The sequence below is a fragment of the Neocloeon triangulifer genome, unplaced genomic scaffold (assembly GCF_031216515.1).
Source record: "Neocloeon triangulifer isolate White Clay Creek 2 clone unplaced genomic scaffold, ASM3121651v1 ptg000013l, whole genome shotgun sequence".
In the NCBI taxonomy this organism is placed as follows: domain Eukaryota; kingdom Metazoa; phylum Arthropoda; class Insecta; order Ephemeroptera; family Baetidae; genus Neocloeon; species Neocloeon triangulifer.
The window spans coordinates 1938487-1951777 of NW_026775555.1; the positions used below are offsets into that span (position 1 = coordinate 1938487).

The 13291-nt window shown below is 40.6% G+C and overlaps 2 protein-coding genes across 4 annotated transcripts; one reads left to right on the plus strand and one right to left on the minus strand.

Moving 5' to 3' along the window:
• Nucleotides 1-4524: 4524 nt before the first annotated feature.
• Nucleotides 4525-6723, plus strand: LOC132198635 (RILP-like protein homolog). Its single transcript, XM_059622782.1, has 6 exons — nucleotides 4525-4729; nucleotides 4803-4946; nucleotides 5009-5263; nucleotides 5452-5526; nucleotides 5747-5809; nucleotides 5868-6723. Exons 1-6 carry the CDS (start codon nucleotides 4586-4588, stop codon nucleotides 6267-6269), a joined length of 1083 nt encoding a protein of 360 aa, XP_059478765.1. The 5' UTR covers nucleotides 4525-4585; the 3' UTR covers nucleotides 6270-6723.
• Nucleotides 6724-6783: 60 nt separating this feature from the next.
• On the minus strand, nucleotides 6784-13100 carry LOC132198632 (gamma-aminobutyric acid receptor subunit alpha-6-like). Of its 3 annotated transcripts, XM_059622778.1 has the most exons (10): nucleotides 12863-13100; nucleotides 11781-11848; nucleotides 11061-11284; nucleotides 10019-10101; nucleotides 9573-9722; nucleotides 9492-9509; nucleotides 9165-9317; nucleotides 8886-9106; nucleotides 8737-8796; nucleotides 6784-7713 (listed from the first exon to the last, which is right to left on the minus strand). In XM_059622778.1, the coding sequence occupies exons 1-10, from the start codon at nucleotides 13014-13016 to the stop codon at nucleotides 7189-7191; spliced, it is 1656 nt and encodes a 551-aa protein (XP_059478761.1). In that variant the 5' UTR covers nucleotides 13017-13100; the 3' UTR covers nucleotides 6784-7188. The 3 variants fall into 3 exon arrangements, with proteins under 3 accessions (XP_059478761.1, XP_059478762.1, XP_059478763.1); XM_059622779.1 differs by lacking the exon at nucleotides 9492-9509 and having other exon boundaries at nucleotides 12863-13099; XM_059622780.1 differs by lacking the exon at nucleotides 8737-8796 and having other exon boundaries at nucleotides 12863-13099.
• Nucleotides 13101-13291: the final 191 nt, after the last annotated feature.

Sequence of the window (13291 nt, forward strand, 5' to 3'; positions counted from 1 at the left end):
CGTTTGCGCATGAAAATAAATTTGTAAAGAAAAAAAGTGAAGTTAAACAAACAATAAATTAAAGTCGGATTTTCCATGTTCCATGATGGGTTTTTTGAGTCATTGTTGTTTCAGAAAAATAATATCCTGCTCTTCATGTTTCGTGAGCTGTGAATTATATCATTATTGACATTTTAAGTCTTCTTTTGATTTCTTATACCAAGAAAGGTGCGCTAAAAAACACACATTTCTTTATTTCTGACAAAAATTGTTGCAAAAATTAATTTTAAACTTTAAAAACAGTTTATTAAAAAATTTAGCCATGTAGAATTATTTTCTTTAAAAAAAAATCTTAATTTGTTTAGAAAAATTTAAAATAATTCAGGCACAACTTTTTGTCAAAAATAATTTACAGCTTCTCATGAATTATTGGTTGCAGCCCGCAGTCAAAACATTTAGAGCAGGATATTTGTCTTCTGAAAAATCAAACGACTCGAAAATCCCGTCGAGGAAAAGCCGACTTTAAATTGTATTCCCCTCGATCTCTTAACATTCTACTACAAAATCAAACAAAACAATTATTAAAAGAATAGTAAAAAATATAATGCTAGTGGCTTTTCATACGGATATATGAGCGGGCGTGTAACCTTGACGCTTCCTGAGAAAGGCGGCGACCCTTGTGTTATTGCAGTCACCTTTCACCTTCCTTCCGATTGCGGCACCTGCAGAACGCGCCTCAGTATGATCCTGCTGGACCCGTGAGCGACAAGGCTACGAAAATCCGCGTTCTCCAAACTGCCCAAATATATCTTGAGTTCCAATCTACTTCCGGCAATTAATTATATAAATTTTTTGTTTTTCCCTGATTTATTTTTCGGCAACTTAAAAATATAATCATAAAATGCAAATTCTATACGAACCGCGCCTCATAATCTGAACGCGCGCATATTTCCGGTAACTTCTATTTCGCTGCAGTTTTTCTCAATGAAAAAAAAAATATATACCAAATTTATTAACCGCCAGAAAATAAAATTTTCAATATAAGCTTAGGAAATATAAAAATTTAAACAAAATATCTCTGGTCGCGTAAAAATTTAGCTCTTAATTGGCGGAGACGAGAAGTGTTTGTATCTGGAGAAGGTCATTTAGGCCGTAAATTCTATTCGTTTCTTTTAAGAATGATTGTGATTACTTCCTATAGAAAGCTATAGTATGACTAATGACTTAAATCTGCTGTAAAAATTATATGCGGGCAACCGGTTTTAGTTATAAACTAATAATTTGTAACACTATATACAGCCTATTGACCATTACTGGATCAAATGTATATATTAAGATTTTTTCTGAATAAATAAATATAATTAAAAATTAAATCCAAAATTAATTGCGTGTCTGAGAACTCTTGAGAGTTATTTTGTAATGGTTATAAGACAAAAAGTATGTGTCCTTCCAAGGTAAAATTTGTCGCAGCTTTGATTTTTACTCAAAAATAAATTATTTCATCTCTTTAATTTAAAATAAATGAAAAGAACAACTTTTGATAGAGGATTTTTATGAATTGAACCATGGGCAATAAAATTGTACGCCCTTTTTTTATCCTGTATATAGACCACACTTATCTAGTCTTGTCATGTGTGCAGATGGAGAATGCGACATGATCGAATCACGCGCAAAAAATGTAAACAAATTTCGTAAAAGCGCAAACTTGACACTGCTGTAGATCTTGAAGGCGCGCCAATCAGAAGGTCGGCCTCTTTAAGGATTGCGTTTCCAATTTTTTTAACGCACGTCAACTTACACACAGCAGCGGAAACGTTATGCAAATCCTAGCGGAATTTATTACCCTGCTCCTGAACATTTAGAAGGGGACTTAAAAATAGACGATTTTGTCACTGAAAACGCGCAAAAAGAAAGTGCGGCGCAAGGCCTTGCTCGTTTAAAAGGCAAGTTGTGTTCGTTGACTTTTTTAACCCATTTGCGCGCAGACGAGAATCTGCTTCCCGCTGCTTTGCTTAATTACGCAATTAAGTTGTTCAATTTATATTCCAAAATATAAGGCTTTGCGCCTTATAAATTAAGTAATATTCAATTTTTTTTTATCCATTATAATTGGTGTTTGTGATCTCCAAAATGAACTTCTGGCCGGCCAAGATGAAATAATTCAAAGATATTAAATCATGCACCCTCAACCACAGCAAAGGCTGCGCATCCCAAAATTATGTTGGTACACGGCCGCCGTCAGAGCCATGGGGCCTTATGGCTCGGGCGGAAGACATCTTTTTTTTTGGCCAACATAATAGAGCTGATGCGTGGCCTTTGAACCACAGCGTCCAAATTTAGTACGAATTGTGAGTAAAAATTACACATCTTTCACGTGCAAATCAGGTGCAAATGTCAAAATTTTTTGCTTTAGTTTTTTTGAGTTCCATATTAGCCTTCAGCAAAGCAAAATCAATTTTCTTTTAACAACTTCTTTTTAAATGTCATTAAAAAAAAAATAAAAAAAAATATCACTGAAAGGTTTATTTCACGAAATGAAAATTCTGAAATAAATTACTTAATATTTAATTTCCTTTTTAACAGCGTCAGGCCATGGACCAGGGCGAAGACAATAAAAATTAAAGGAAAAATATGGAAAATATTGTTTGATTCAATTAAATTTTTTGTTCTCCGCAAGAAGTGGAAATTGATTTAAAAAGAAATAGAAAAACAATTTGATGAAACTCGTTGCTGCTTGAAAGAATTCACTAAAACAAGAGGTGTCAATTAAAACAAATTTAAAATTTTTATTTCCAAACTTTTATTAATTTTTTTCTATAATGACAACTGACTTGAGAAATATGTCATAGCTGATTGATTGCTTTGAAATAATTTTTTATAAAATGCATAATTATTATTTAATTTCTTCATAGTGTTAGCAATGAGAGTAAATAATGCTTCATATTATATTGCATAACGCAGCTTCACTCTATGAAGGAGAAGCAATTAAACAACAAGCGTTGCACAGGTCAGTGAACATGACAAGCACGAAATGCATCTCTTACCACGCCTGCATTATGTTGCCTGCATATTTCTGTATTTCAGCATTTTAATCCAACCGCCGCCGTCGCTTTTAATGATTTTCATTCTTCACTCTCCATCGAGCCGTAGGTAGGTCGATCGACCCTGTACCTTTATTTCCTCTCTCTAATGGACCCCTGCTCTCGGTGCGAGACGCGATCAAGAATAATTTTCTTGCAACGAGACGAAACATTGCACTTTTTCTTGATTTATTTGTCGAATGGTTGAAATGAAAATCAACCAGCAAGGTGCAAGGTGCTCAATGCCAACCGATCGTTAAATTATTACAACGCACTCACATCTCACTTTTATTTCCCCCCCAGCCTCTCATATATATAATGTTGACAATTTTTATATTATGTTTTTTCCAACAAACTTCAATGAAATGGAATCAATATTATTTTTATTTCAGCAATCTTGATAATGTTAGTTCAATATGTTAACATTACATTTTGAAAAGCAATATTTCACATCATAAAAAAGTTGTTCATTGTGCATAATTATTTTAAACCTATTTTTATGTCTTTAGCCACTTTTAAAAATTAATTCTATCTACAAGAAAATTAGAATAACAATAATTTTACTATATATTTTCCTAATACCAGACTCATCATTCAATATTTGAGGATGAAAAATAACAAAAATTGTATCAGCTTGTAAGTTAAAAATTAAAAATTGAAACGTCAGTAAGTTTTCAAAATGGTTATTTGCAGGTAAATCTAAATAAATATGAAATATGTAATAATAAATTCACTCTGAATATCAGAACAAATTTTTTTATTTTTCTAGATTTTTATTAATTTTATTAATCTCTTTTATTGAGAAGCATGTCTGTTGTGTAGTGTAGTGTAAATATTTTCTAAATAATAGGTTTTCCAGGGGCCATCCCAGGCCTACAAAAAGGATTTTGTATTAAACGCTTTTTGCGTACAACTAGGGTGCAATGCAAACACCCTTCTCAACACGAAATCCTGCGGCCCCCGGCCGACTTTCAACCCTTCACTCGCAGTCCCAGCATGAGAAATCACTCAGGTTCCCCCGAGAAAAATCCGCCTGGAGTGGGAATCGAACCCACAATCTCCGGGATGGAGGGCAAGAGCATACTCCACTTAGCCACAAGATCCTAGGCCATCCCGCCTCCCGCCAAACATACGAAAAACATTATACAGCGAGTGAAAACTGCATTTTCGCCATAACTCGCGCCCCCTGTAGCAGTTTCTGCAATTAATTCAGAAAATATATACCGGTTGTAACGATGATACCGGTTTTATTTCCTTTTTTCGTTCCTTTTTCATTTAGGTCACACAGTATTTTCTTGACACGACAATACATTTTTTAACAATTCAAACAACAAACTTGTTTTAGCAGCATTTTATATTTCAAGATTACCTCAAATTTTCATTTTATTTTTAAATTGTCATCGTTCAACCGGTTTTTTTGTAACTCGAACCGAAAAACCGTGGTGACTCAGGTGGGCGACAGTGACGTCAGTGGGTGTCAAAAATCTGTGCGGAGGCGGCTGACTGTGTCGGGGGCCGCTTCTTCGATGCCGAGGGCGATGGAGCAGGATGCGGGGGGTGTGCTGGCCTCGGTGGTCGACGTCTACGACCTGGCCAGCGAGATTGGCAAAGAATTCGAGAAGCTGATCGACGCGCACGGCGCAGATTCGCTCACCAACATGATGCCCAAGGTGTGTTCAAGGCCGCAATGCCAAATTCAAGCTCACCCCCATTGTCGATTACAATTTTGGTTTCGTCCTTCAGGTAATCAGCGCCCTCGAGCAGTTGGAACGACTCGCCATGAAGAACGAGCGCGAGGACTCGACCCTGCAGGATCTGCGAGCAAAAATCGCCCTTCTTGAAAGTGACAAGCAGGAAAAGGCGCAAGACCGCTGCAAATTTGAAAAGGTCACTTTTATTTGGCGCTCGCTGACCTTTTGCTGAATAATATTTTTTTCCGTCCGTGGCAGGAACTGGAGCAGATCGAAGAGCATTGGCGGTCCGAATCGAGGGATCTGGTGGCTCTGGTGGCCAAGTTGCAAGAAGAGAACCGCAGGCTGGCCGGACAGCTCAAGGAAGAGCCTCCACCTCCGTCTGCCTCTCCCGATGGCAATCAGATGGAGGCCTCGTTCATGGGCCAACTCAGGGACACGGCAGATGTGCTCAGGGAGCAGAATCGATCCAAAGACCGCGACCTCAAGGCCCAGAAACATGATATCGACAATGTTAGTTATTATTTTTCAATTTTCTCTGCTTCATTCATGATTGATATAATTTTTGCCTTAAAAGAGCGATTCATTATTTTAGCAAAATAATTATATTTATCGCTTAATTAAAGAGCAATCTCAAAATATAAACTTCTATTATGATTTGCCTCCACTTAGCATGATTTAGTAATTTCATTTAATTATAGTTGCAATCACAGTTGGAACGATCCACAGCAGTGGCGCGAGAGCTTCGGCGAAAGCAGAAAACTTACCAAACACAGGTAATATTATTTAAGTAAACCACAAGATGAGGATCCTGTATTGTTAATTATTATTTTTAATTTGGTGTTTTTTAATAGAGTAAAGAAAAAATTACAAGTTGACTAAAATTTTCTCCAAAATGAAATTTTTAGAGCTGAAATTTTAAGTTCACTAACAAAATTGAATAAGGAAATAATTTATTTTTGTCGATGTTGTATTAAATCATTTTTATTCATTTAGGTGCGAAGTCTTTTAGAGGAGAGATCGGATTTTTTGGCTCAATTACAAGAGCAGGCTCGAGAGGTAAGCTGATGCTTTATTCTTCAAGATCAATATGAATTAAAATTTAACAACTTCATAGGTGATGTCCTTGAGGCAGCTGCTGGGTCTGGCGCAGAAGGAGAACCAAGATCTTACCGAGGGTCTTCCCGGAGTCCTCAACGGTTCTGCGCAGATTCAAACGCTGTTGGCAGAGAAAAGTCGTCTGGAGGTGCAGGTGAAGCAGTTGGAAGCGCAACTGGCAGCCGCGACTGCTGCTCCAGAACCCGTCGCTGAGCCAGGGCCCTCGGACGACGGGGAAGACGCTCCTGTACAGGGACCCCTTCCGTACGAGCCGGACGACGTGCCGTGGAAACGGGCCGGAGAGTCAGGTATCAGGAAGTTCTTCCGCAAGCTGTTCGGAGAAGCCAACCACTTGGCCTCGCCGAAACGCTCCCTCTCTGCCCTCTCTAAACTCACCCTCTCTTCCGATCCTCTTGCCTAACATATCCAAAAATCGAACCTCCCAGCTGGAAGGAAAGAGTCTGAGTTGTTTGTGATCTGAACATTTGAGTCATTCCCTTTTTGATAGTCTGTAAATTAAGGCCCCGAATTGAAACAAAAATCTTTTATAGTTTTTATCCTGTCGCCAAAAACCCAAACAAACTGATATTGATTGCATTTATCTCATTATTATACATTACTCTTGTTCGATAGAAATTTAAAATATTATATACAATTATGTTCTTATTAATATAGGCGCATGTAGTGACAATGTTATTATATAAATTACCACGCTTAGTCAAACAATATGTGCTTTTAGGCCTAATCGTTAGTTTGGCGCGCAATTAAAATTTTAATTTCACTTGACTATCAGCGATGCTAGTCAAAAAGAAATAACCTAGCACTGTAATGAATAAATTTGCAGCTGAAGTAACAGTTAAAGTAATCATGCATTTTTATAATAAAAACTCCTTTCAAATTTATAAATTCAGGAAAAGGGAAGAAAAATGGCCAGCTTCGGTCTTCATACACGATTTATTGAAACCGCGAGAGGAATCTGCAAAAAAAAATCTGCACACTGGTTCCCAAGTTGAGTAGGTCAGGGTCTCGATACACACATGTGTTGTGTCGGGCGTGATTCAGAATAATAATTTACAACGTACTTGAGAGTAATCCAGAGAGACTATATGAGTGGAAACTTGGTGCGCACGCAACGTTGTTTGAAACTTTGTGCCGGAGAAAAGACTGTGTGTTGTTAATTAAAGCTGTGAGCTGCACTCGCGCAGTCTGTAAACTGTGTCGATATATTTATGATATGATATTTATAAAGTGAAAGAGAGAGAGAGAATTAAAAAACAAGTTCACTCTGAGCACTGGGAGAGTGTCTGCGTGGGTGTGTGGCGGGTCGGCGGCCGGGGCGGTCACGATTCGGGAACCTCGTCGGTGATGTAGTACATGTAGAGCACCCAGTAGATGGTGATGAGCACGGTGAAGGCGAGCGGGAAGTATTTGCGCGACTGAATGTCGATTTTGGAAAACTTTTCCTTGGTCACGCCCTCGGCGGCGACGACGTCGGCCTCGGTCGGCAAAAACCGCATCCCGCGCACCCGTCGCACCGGCGAGCACGCGCACTCCATCAACCACGGCTCGGCCGACTCGACCTCGATGACCTCCTCTTCGGCGATCGCCACGGCCTGCACGAGCAGGTTGTTCGTCTCCAGGGGAAGCTTCTCCAGCACCTCCAGCTCGTCCTCCTCCGCGGCCGGCGGCGGCGGGTCTTCTTCCTCCGGAGGCGGCACCTTCGGAGGTGGTGGTGGAGGAGGCTCTGGCGACGGCGGGGAACTGTCCAGGTTTCCCACCGCACCGACGGCCACCGCGGCCACCAACGGGCCGGTAATCATGGCTGCCCCGATTAGCTCGGGTGGTGGAGCTGCTTCAGCGGCCTCCTGTTTCAAAACCATCGTCAATTCATCGCAAAAAGTTTCATGAACATTACAGGTACAATAATGTAATAATTCTACCTGGAAACTATGAACAAAACGCAACCCACACAACACCGCATGATTTCAATTTAAGGTTTCGTGAGATGTTTATTTTCTAAAGAGAAACAACATGTTTCGGCTGCGGGCTGCAGCCATAATACATGAGCTGTGAAATTATTATTATTATTATTTTGACAAATTATTACTTAAATTAATTTTATAAAGGCGATTTCATCAAAACATCAATTTTTCCTTAAAAAGATTTTGGGATTTTTCATATTTGACAGTTATTGTTTGAAATAATTTTACAAATTCAACTAACAAAAATTGTAAAAATATTTACAACAATAATTGTCAAATTATCGAAAAAAAATTGTAACTGAAAAGAAGTTTTGGAAAAAAATGATTATTTGATGAAAACACTTTTATAAAATTAATTTATGCACTAATTTTCGTCAAAATAATTTTACAGCTCATGGCAGTCAAAACATTTTTTTTCTTAAACAATTTACGCCTTGCAAAATCCATCATGGAAAAGCCGACTTTAAATTCAAATCACCATCGATCGTGAAATTGTTCTACAAAATTTTCAATAACTGTTGAAGATTTTTTTTATTATTTATTGTATTTTTTTCTTTTTTTATATTTCGTTAGAAAAAAATCGCTTAAATTATCAACAAAACAAATCATCTTATAACATTGAAGTACTTTTAGATGTATAAAAAAATATTAAAAACCAACTATTAACGAAACATGTAGGTTGCGTTTGATAAAACTATCGAGTTAATATGTAGGTCGAGGGCTATGCGAAATCTACTTCAAGAGGGTGCAGGATGTCGCAAAATTCAACTAAGGGTTCAAATTTTTCATATTTAAGGTTCTTCTCAATAAACTACTAAAAATTTCAATCAAATGAACGTTTTAGATGTGCTTCCAATTAAATATTTAAAAATACAGGGTCTACTCCGGACCATGAGCAAAAAGTACCGAATTGACGCTCAGCAAAAGTCCGGCTTCGTCATCAACCTGCAGTGCCCGCTGAATTGCCTGTTAAATTAATTTCGGAGGCGAAAAAATCATAAGAAGTTGCATTTTCAGGAATTAATTAAAAATAAATTTAAAATCACAAATCGCACCTTTTCCTTCTGGGCCTGCTTTCTGCGTTCGGCGATGATTTTCTTGAGGTCCTCGGTGAGGGTGTCGATGAAGTTGATGCACGCGTACTCGACCATCACGGCGAAGACGAACGAGAAGCAAAGGATGACGAACCAATCGAGCGCCGTGCGGTAGCTCACTTTGGGCATCTGCGATCGTCCTCCGAATCCCATCGTGGTCATCGAGAGAACGGTCGTAACGCCTGCGACAAAAACAAAATTTAATTACCTGGCATTTATAGGGCGCGAAATTCCACCGACCGAGCGACACTCTGGCGGGCACGGCGTCAGGGTCGATCCAGAACGAGACCCACGAGCAACTCACGATCAGCCCGCACGGCACGTACACTTGCAGCATGAAGTAGCCGGTCATCCGTTTCAGGTGGAAGTTGACGCTTATAACTGAAAAGTCCTCTGCCGAAGCAACACCTATGTTAATTTTCCTCTCCCAAATTGGTAGATTAATATGTAAAAATTTCATAAATTCAATGAAAGTAATATGATATTAATCCAGAAATTGTGTATATCTGTGCAAATCACCCCCATCGAATTTAACGAGGATCTTTTTCGTTTGAAACTTATAATTACCACCATTCCTTCTGTCGGCTTTCGAATCAAAATTGGAAAATCAGTTTTCATTCTATTCGTGTATTTATAATGTTGACTCACCTCTGCGCACGCGAAGCTGATCTCGCGTTTTCTCCGAGTCGGTGGTGATGTTCACAAGATCGTACTGGGCCAAGCTGACCCCGGGTTCGAGGCCCACCGGCTCCACCGAGTCCAACCACTCGTACAAAACGTCGGAAGCGCTGTAGCCGTCTGCGAAACGAAAAAAGCAACGCGCCGCATTTTACGATCAAAACAACGCTCAACGATAATTTTACGCCGCCGCTCGAGCGAAAAACTAGACGGGACGCGCCGTTTTATTACCCGTATGTTGTCAAAACCAAATCTCTTGACGAGGATTGGCGATTTGCCTATCACTTCGCTCTAAGTGTAAACTACAAACTCCTCTCTGATCTGTAATCTCGAAATAGTATTTTAAATTGTTTTTGGTTCGCTCGAGAGAGGCATAAAAAGAAAAGTAACGTGAGACCGAACGGAACAGCGCTTACAGCTTCCAATCGTCAACGGGCAGTTCTGGGAGTCGAGCGGGAATTTCCGCAGGTGCATTTTGCAGCTCGCTTTGATGGTGAGTCTGGCCATCGGAAAAGCAGATTATTTTAAAAGGGTCATTATCGTTAAGGACTTTGCAATGAGTTCCACGTGTGGACGCAGAAAAATGGTACGTCGAAAAATTTATCCTTTTGAAAATAACATAATTTGGTAGTTTGGTAAAAAGATTCCCAAAAAGTTTTTCAAATTTTTAAAAAATATTTTCAAAAAAACTCTAAAATTGAGTTTTTAATTATCCAGTTTGAGATATAACGTTTCTAGTCCAATTTTTGCGACACCTGGCAACTTTTCAATGGTGACCAACTTGTAGGAAAACATTCAAGGACACTTTCAGTGAAATTTTGAATTTGAGCTCAATTTTCAAAATGAACGCCATTTTTAATTTTTTTAGAAGTAATGCAGCTCGTCTAATTTAGAATCTACATGGTGAATTTTACAGGTGCATTATTTTTATTTATTTTTTTTATTTATATTTGAAGCTTTATATTAGAAATCAGTGATTTTCAATTGCTGGCGCTGCATTTTTTTTTTCATTGTTTTTGAAACACTGCTTCAAATAAAAAAATTAATAAAAAATTATGCACCTCTGAAAATTGCCATGTCGATTCTAAATTAGACGGGCTAAATTTTATCCTTTACATCCAAAAACATTAAATATATGGCGTTCGTTTTGAAAATTAAGTCAAAATTTCACTGAAAGTGACCTTGAACGTGTTTCTACACGTTTGGTCATCATTGAAAAGGTGTCAGGCGCCGCAAAATTGGGCTAGAAAAGTAGTATTTAAATTTTTATCTCAAACTGGAAAATTAAAAACACTTTTTTGGAGTTTTTTTGAAAATATCTTTTTTTTTTAATTTGGAAAAAAAATTGGGAATTTATTTAACCTCATAGGTGCGACCATGCCAAATATATTATTTTAAGAAAGCCAAATTTTTGACAAGCTATTTTTCTGAACACACATATAGGGGAAAATCGCTTGCCTCATGGAGTAGGTGAGGAATCCGTCGCTGCGAATTCGCAGGAACTTGTTCGGAACGGTGATGCGATGCAGGTACGACTTTTTGCCGTTCATGAAGAACGTGTCCGGTTTCCAGACGCGCTCCAAGAACAGCCAGTTCATCGAGAACTCGTCGAGGCCGGTAAGGTTGAATTGGAGGCGACTGTCGTACCACTTTTGGCGAAAGTAGCAATCCATCGCATACCACTGCAAACGAGAGAGGAATAAAAATGTTTACCGAAATTTTATTAGCCTGGCGAATCGGTGTGTGTTGAAGATTTTACAAATAGACAGGAACGTTTGTTATACGACGGATGGAAATGCTAAATATTTAACGAGCCGAAGAGGTGTTTGTGTTTTTTTTTTTTTTGGAGCGTGCAAAGCAACGGAAAGAAAAATATGTGTATTTTAGTGTGAAGAGATGAGAGAAGAATCGCGTACGCGACGCGCCGTTTTCGTGAATGAACGGCCTCTTTGAGTTTTTCTCCGCGCTTACGTCACCAACAACTCCATCCAGTTATTTTTATTTATAAACAGCAAGCAGGGCGATTTGTGAGATGGGCCACTTTTTCAAGCGAGAGCCGCCCGCTGCCGTATGTTTTGATGCCGGTTGCCTAATTTCGCCTCGTCATTTGCATCAAATCGCTTTGGCTCATCCTCAGCAGCGGCAGACCGGTGGGGGAGGGAGGGAGGGGGTGCTCACCTCGTCCGTCTCCGAGACGGGACCAATGCTCTTGATGTACATGTTGACGGTGATTTTTACGGGCGGACCTGCAAAAAACGAGTCAATTGAACACAAATTAATAAGTGGTCAGAGAAAAAAAATAAAATAAAATTTACGAGTGGAATTTGGCGGATAGGAAATGAGCAGGCGTGCTGCTCGATTCGCTGAAAATAGCGTCTCGTTTAATTTTGGAGTGGCACGCGCTCGATCTCGAATCCGATTCGCCTCTCGCGCGCATCAAAATAAAAACAAGCTCCAAAATTTTGGCGCGTCCCCAAATTAACCTTTTATCCCATAATCGCGCGCACTTACTTTTTTCCGCCTCCTCCTCGCTGACCGTCTCTCGTTTTAATTATCGCTGCGCTCGCTCGGCGGTGGCAGATTGCTAGCAAATTTCCGACTTGTTGTCTTTTATTTGCCGCAAGAACAAAATTGAACGCGTCGTTTGCCAAGAGAAAGGGGCCGATCGACGAGCGACGAGAGGCGCTAATGACTTTTTTACGCCAGGAAATTGGCTCGCGCTGTCTCTTTTTTATCGGCGACGTTCCTGCCCGCTGAGCACTTTCGGCGCCAAAACTACTGGAGATAGAAAAATGCATTCGCGGCGCGCGCGGCCACAAAGAAACGGCAAATTGGAGTGCCAATTAGCCGGGAAATGGCGTTTGCGGCGCCGGCGGCGCCACTCGCCCGCTTTTCGAGCATTGTGCAGTCCTCGACCCAATTAGTCACCGCAAAATTTCATGCTTAATTGCAGAGGTTTGTCGGCACGGCTGCCAAAATTAAACCCCGCTCGCACCATCGCAACCCTTGGGAGCAAAAAGCAACTCCCGGCAAAAACAACAAAATGTATATACAAGGGTGGGCTGCTTTCATCGGTTGTCGGCTAATTTGCATGTACGAGTTCTTTGGACGGGGCGAAAAATGCTAAAGAGAGTAATTTGCGAGGCTTCCCCGACTCTCTCTCTCGCGTAATCAACAATCAACACTTATTTATCGGCCGGCGCGCGCGCTTTTAACCCCGACCCTCGCAAACAATGAAAGGGAAAGAAATTGACTCTCACCTCCGAAGTCGGGCCGTATCCTCTTGTCATACCTGTCGGTGGCCAAAAGGTCGTCGAGCAGCCGGGTCACGTTTCGCGCCACCTGCCGATGGTCGCGGAGGCCTGGCAGGCCCGCGGCCGCCCCCAGCAGCAGCAGCAACAGCCCCCAAAGCATCGCCGGCCCCCAAGGCCCACCCACTTGCCTCTTCGCTTCGCTCGCGCGCTCGCTCGCCTCTGGCCGCGGCGGCGGCCGCCACCACGCGCCCCTTCCCTCCCACGGCGCGCTCCCCCCTCCACCCTGCTTAGACACGTCTTAATTCCTCTCGGCAGGTGCAAAACACGCTCGTCAAAACTTTGAACCGCTTTCGTCATTGCGAGCGCGACGCGCACCGCGAATCAAAAATTCAAGACCCAATTTAAAGTTGGGCCCTCGCCAGGGTCATTTCGGCG

Bases quoted from the DNA above. Each gene is read 5' to 3' on its own strand.
- LOC132198635 (XM_059622782.1), top strand. From the start codon at position 4,586: ATGCCGAGGGCGATGGAGCAGGATGCGGGGGGTGTGCTGGCCTCGGTG. The intron at 5,264-5,451 runs GTTAGTTATTAT...ATTTAATTATAG, and splicing joins AGAAACATGATATCGACAAT to TTGCAATCACAGTTGGAACG. The intron at 5,810-5,867 runs GTAAGCTGATGC...ACAACTTCATAG, and splicing joins TACAAGAGCAGGCTCGAGAG to GTGATGTCCTTGAGGCAGCT.
- LOC132198632 (XM_059622778.1), bottom strand. From the start codon at position 13,016: ATGCTTTGGGGGCTGTTGCTGCTGCTGCTGGGGGCGGCCGCGGGCCTG. The intron at 10,102-11,060 runs GCAAGCGATTTT...TCCGATGGCCAG, and splicing joins TTCCTCACCTACTCCATGAG to ACTCACCATCAAAGCGAGCT. The intron at 7,714-8,736 runs GTACTTTTTGCT...GTTTTGAAACAG, and splicing joins TTTTGCTGAGCGTCAATTCG to GAGGCCGCTGAAGCAGCTCC.